Source organism: Sinocyclocheilus anshuiensis, unplaced genomic scaffold (genome assembly GCF_001515605.1).
Source record: "Sinocyclocheilus anshuiensis isolate Anshui unplaced genomic scaffold, SAMN03320099.WGS_v1.1 scaffold145, whole genome shotgun sequence".
Classification (NCBI taxonomy): domain Eukaryota; kingdom Metazoa; phylum Chordata; class Actinopteri; order Cypriniformes; family Cyprinidae; genus Sinocyclocheilus; species Sinocyclocheilus anshuiensis.
The window spans coordinates 1314741-1320383 of record NW_015537973.1 but is presented as its reverse complement, the minus strand read 5'-3'; the positions used below and the strand labels follow the sequence as shown (position 1 = coordinate 1320383).

General features: G+C 35.9%; 1 protein-coding gene across 1 annotated transcript in view; it reads left to right on the top strand.

The window, feature by feature from the left end:
* Positions 1 to 402: 402 nt before the first annotated feature.
* Positions 403 to 5643, top strand: part of gpm6ab (glycoprotein M6Ab) — a 67211-nt gene continuing 61970 nt past the window's right edge. The window contains exon 1 of the mRNA XM_016463683.1: positions 403 to 472. Coding sequence (XP_016319169.1) covers positions 469 to 472 — 4 coding nt within the window. The 5' untranslated portion in view covers positions 403 to 468. The remainder of the gene's footprint in view (positions 473 to 5643) is intronic.

The window sequence follows — 5643 nt, the reverse complement described above, 5'->3', positions numbered from 1 at the left end:
TATATATAATGTAGTTAATTAGGCTATCTCCTCGCACACTTTATTAATGCACGGGAATATATGTATTTATTTATTTAGTTATTTGGTTTCCTATTCCGTGTAATCCAGCAATAAAACTGCATTATTATTATTTTTGTTATTATTATTATTATATTATTATTAGCATTTTAATATTGTTATACCATTTAATTAATATATTATTTATTAATATATTTAAAAGATTCCATAAACGAAGTAATATTATTTATAAAACAGAAAAATATAATATAATAATAAATGAGCTTTTACATGCTAAAATGTATTTTTAGTTCATGAAATTTATCAAACAACTTGTCATTGATACGTTTTCTCCGCCCGTTAGTGATTGTGACGTCACCTTATTAATATACTGCCGGTCGCGCTACCAGCCTTCAGTGTCAAACTCTTGAACTGTGGACTTTTTCAGCGTTGTCAAGCTTAGTCTCAAACATGGGTAAGTCATTGCTTTGTCGTTTTAAGTGAGGTCGAGGAGACGACTTTGAAAAGTGTGTGTGAAGTGCAAGTACGACCACTAAGTAGAGAGAATGAATGTTTGTTTCTGCCGCTATGTGATTGAACTGTTTTGATTCAACAAGTTCCCACTCACTGAGAGAAAGAGCTGAGAGTTTTTATTAAGTAAACTTAAATATATTAAAGGATTAGCTCACAGAACAATGTAGTGTTTGTAACAACTTACCTACTCTCATGTTGTTCCAAACCTGAATAACTTTCTCTCACAAAAGAAGATGTTAGGAAGAATGACAGCTTCAGTCACCATTCATTTTCATTGCTTCTTTTCTCCATGCATTTAAAGTGAATGTCATTCTAACATCTCCTGTTGTGCTCCACAGTAGAAAAATGTGGCGTTGAAACAAGTAAATGATGATGATAGAATTTTCATTTTAGGCAAGCTTTTACTTTTCAGAAAAGGAAAGAGGTAACACAGCATTGTTAGGAAGATCGTATTAGTGTTGTCTCCCTTTCAGTTTGCAGTTGAATATGTAAGCAGTGTATCTGGTATACTGTCCGTAAGCAAACATGCCTTTCTCTGTTGATACCTATTTAAGTAGGCTGGTAAATTGCTCAAGCTCATAATCAGATTATAGTGATTGTACCTGGTGCAGATAATAAGCACCAACTGTGCCTTTTAATGTCATTCAGACATTGAGTTTGCAGCAACATATTTCAAACTGCTTCCAAATAGTTGACAGACAAGTGTTCGCAACTCAATGTGACAAGACACACTGTGACAAGATGTTTTCCAGTGACTGGGAAAACCTGAGGTCCCAACATCCTGTTGTTTTTTCCCCCCTTCAGAAGCTATGCAAACATGGCAGAGGAATGTCAGGAAAACTCATCTATAAATTTAGGAAATGTTCACATCAGCTATGGAACAGCTGGAAGAAGAGGTGCAGAAGTTCATGGTTACCTCACTAATCAAATGCACCTTGTGCGTAATGTGCAGCACTACTGACCACCTGCTACATAATCAATCACAGCTCTTTAAATCCCTTAGACCTGCTTCAGAGCACAAATTGAATGGATTCTCTCTAGGCACAAAACAGTTTGTTCTTATTATGTGTATTTTAGATCTGGGTCTTGGCATCTGAAAGGCACTGCTGTTCTGGGGTTCTCACTCCATGCTCTGTTTACCAATTATAGTTGGAATATGAAAAATGACAACACCCGTTTGTGCTGAAGAAAGACCGACATTGTTGAAGCTCTCATTCATGGTGCCTGCTGATGGTCTGTCCCCTCTGTATTCTGTCTAATTTATGCACTGAGTCACATGAGGGATAAATAGCCACATTATGTCTCTCTGTTAGCCGCCTCCAAACATTCTCCTCTTGTATGGGGGGCCTTTGATAATCCTGACAAGCGCCTCTGTTTTTGTGAGACCGCCCTCCCCTCCCACCATCCCGTTCTCGCTCTTCTTTCACTGGCTGTTGGTCGGTCTAATGAGCAGAACATGGGTTTGGGTTTATGGGGTTCAGGGACTTAAACCTGGAATGCTGTCTCCTAGGCCACAGCCGTGTCCTACTACAAATGTCCAGTTAAAAGGTCAGCCAGTGCCTTTGGCGTGTGTATGCGTTTCTGTGTGAGGGTACAAGTGCAACGTGTGCCACAGCAAGACTGATATCTGTTAAAAGGAGGAAATAGCAGATACCCAAGTCTGTATTTTTGTCCATATGGTAATGAAGTGGGAGCTCCATATGTTGTGAATGTATATCGTCTGCATGACGCAGCTGTTCAGTTGCTGTGGCGAAACACTGAAACAGTGCTGTGACAGAAGTGAAGGAATAATATTATTAAAAAAATACATAAAAAATTCATACAGCAACTTGAATACATCTTTTCTCAAAGAATGAAATGTAAATCTTATAGTTTGTCATAGTCTTTTATTATTATTTCTTAAAACTGCTTCGCTGCTTTCTAATCAATATTTGAAAAACGTTTGTCCACCAGATAAAAGTTATGTGGTGCAAACAGCATGCAGGGAAAAAAACAACAACATAAAAACAGGAAATAATGTCATTGAGAGAAGACCCCAGCGTACCCTCATGTCTGTTTGTCAAGAGACTTCCCAAAAGCTTAATGGCATTTATGAATTAATAATTCATATTTTAAATAATACTTTTTACCTTGAAAAATATATTTAAAAAACTTTTCCCCTAAAAATAATTAAGATTTATTCAATGTGTAAGGAAAATATGTTTCATTTTACTTGATAGTTACACCACATAACATTTTGAGACATTACATTTAAACTTTTCTTAAAAATGTTTTTTTTTTTTTCAAAACCATATGAACCAACATGAATACATCCTTAAGAACTTGTAACATTTTTTTTTTTAATTCTTTATTGTGGACACATATGTAATTGACCCAATTAATTGAAGCAAAGTGTAAATGAACAGAAATTGCTATGTGCTTAATTTAACTCTGCTGACACAATGAATATTTACTCAACTGGCATTCTGTTTGCTGCTTTAAAGGCCAATCCACACCAAAAACAGTATACATTTTTAAAAAAATCAATCTAACTCTAGGAGCAACTATAAAATAACTCGGCCTTCACAGAGGAACAGTATCCTTAGAATCACTTCCAGAGCACGTTTTTTTCAGAATGATAAAACACTGGCAGCCAGTCAAAATCAGTCTGACTTTAATTCGTGTTTGAGAATGTAATTGCAGATGTGCACAGTAAACATACATTATCATCCTAATATAGTTGTCATGTAGTTTTTGTTTTTGGCGGGAACGGGCCTTAAGACCTGGAAAATCCATCGTTCCATATATGGCAAGTGACTTTTGGATATGGTTCCCCTTTTTTTCACCATTTCCTGTATGGAATGACAAAGTGAAAATGTCAAAAACAGACAATATATCCTCAAAGCTGGCCAAATCTGCAAAAACTGGCTTGTATCCTACATATTTTCCTTTCTTTATCCTCTTCTGAATCATGCAGTTTAACATTTCCAAAGGAATAATAAACAGTCCTCAGAAGAGATGGTTGTTCAGTTAGGTTTGAACCACCCTCACATTTCCCTGTTTTCCTTCCCCCTTCTGAGACATTTTCATTTATTCTGGTAGAAAACAAATCTGCTGGCTCATGCAATCACAGCAGTGGGTCTGTGAGTGATTTCTCTAGTGCGGTAAGAACCTTCCTCTTGAAATCGACCCACTGGTAGTTTAAGAGGAAACTCTGGATTTTCTTTGTCCCTGAGCAGCATTAAAGCACCATGATCCCAAACCACAAATAGAAAAATTGGGGAATGTGTTTGTTAAAATGTTAATAAATAGCCTGGTTACTAGCTCAGACTTGCAAATGAATTTGGCTTTTTATTGTGTCCTAATAGCCATATTTCTCCTAAAACCATTACCTCTGAGGAGAACATTAGATAAAAAGACGTACATTTATTGATCCCTGAGGAGAAATGTAGGCAACTCAAGTCATTTTAAGAACTTTAGACACTTATGCAACTATGTTAGTGTCTAAACCAGTAAAATAATAGGAGACATATCATGGCCTGCAGTGAATTCCCACTGTCTGTAAGTCTTGTGATGCAAAGCCTTTAGTGGAAACTAAACCCTGGAGCAGTATCAACTACTGATGGGAAATACAGACATCTGTGCTGGGAGCACATAAGTCTTCTGCTCAGTAGTATTTTTGTTAGTATGCTCACTTATTTTAGTCTATGGCCAGAATAAATCGTATTTCAATGAGGTGAAGATTACATCTTTGCCATTGTGCACAGTTTAGTCCATTGTATTGTTCCTTTTATTGTATCATATTGTTCTATGTAGCTTCTAGTTCTTGGTATTTCTAATCTTAAATGCTTTGGGTGTAGCCAGGTCCACTGTGTTGTGACCAGGGCTCTATTCAATCCCCTGTGGAATCCATGCAATGTGACGCAACCGACCTGACCTTTCAGTACAATAGCTACTGTAGCAACGCTCAGGGTCAGTTAAGCAACAAACTCAATGGCACATGTCGAAACAAACGCTTCCCATCTTGGATCAGTGTTTGAATCAGTCCTCAGATGAACAGTTATTCTTTAGTCTGTTCTTTTTGAGTCCTGTGTGCTTTTAATTTTCATTCAATATATTCTACATTTCATTCTTAATCTACATAATGTAGATTAGCAAAAGAGGCGTTGGATGAGATGCGGAAGAAATAATCCTACTCAGAATAGCGATTTAAGTACAAAAACCGGACGCATCCCTTTAAATATATCATCTGATCGATGTCTTGAGGTGTGGTAACCGTAGTATAAGCGGAATAATTGAACCACCTGTACTGTGTAACCTGTGTAACCACCTCGGGTGTGCATTATTTTTCTAATAATTCAACGGCCCATCGTCAATTATTCCTTACATATATATGGACACTATTTACAGTGAATAACTTTAGTTTAATTTTATTCATCATATAAAACCAACCCGTTTATACGCAGATTGATGAGAACGGGTTGTGTAAAACTGTCACATAATTTGTACTTTTATGCCTTTAGTGTGTTTTCTCTAAAGATTCCTAATTGCTGATTTAGTAAATATTGCCAAAAAGTATTAATATTATTATTATTTTAGGAAATTATTCATTGAACCCTTACGAAAAAGAAGTTTATTCAAGTGTGCTATTAGTATACTTCTTATAAACTAAAAAATAGGAAAGTATACTTTTAATTTACTTTTTATGTACTTCTCAGAAATGGGCTTTATGTACTTCTCAGAAATATACTTAAAATTACATTTAAGTATACTTGACTTATACTTAGAAAAAGCCTAAATATATTTCAGCTATACTTGTGCTCCTAGAATCCGTGTTTTCATTGTTATACAGTAGGGGGCACTAGTTCACATCTTCTGTACAGAATTTCCAAAAAACCACAAGTGAAGAAGAAACCGAAACAACAGATGTTTCCACATGTAATCTAGCACGATCATCAGACATAAAACAGCATCAAAACTGTATAACGTTATGGAATAAAATGTCAACCAATGAAGAGGTAATAATGACTGTCAAGCTTTGGGGTGTTGAGCGACTCTATCTACGTTTTGTTTATCATTCTGAATCCAATTCATAGTCTTTTTTTCAGCTTTTTGTTCAAAATGTTATTTCTT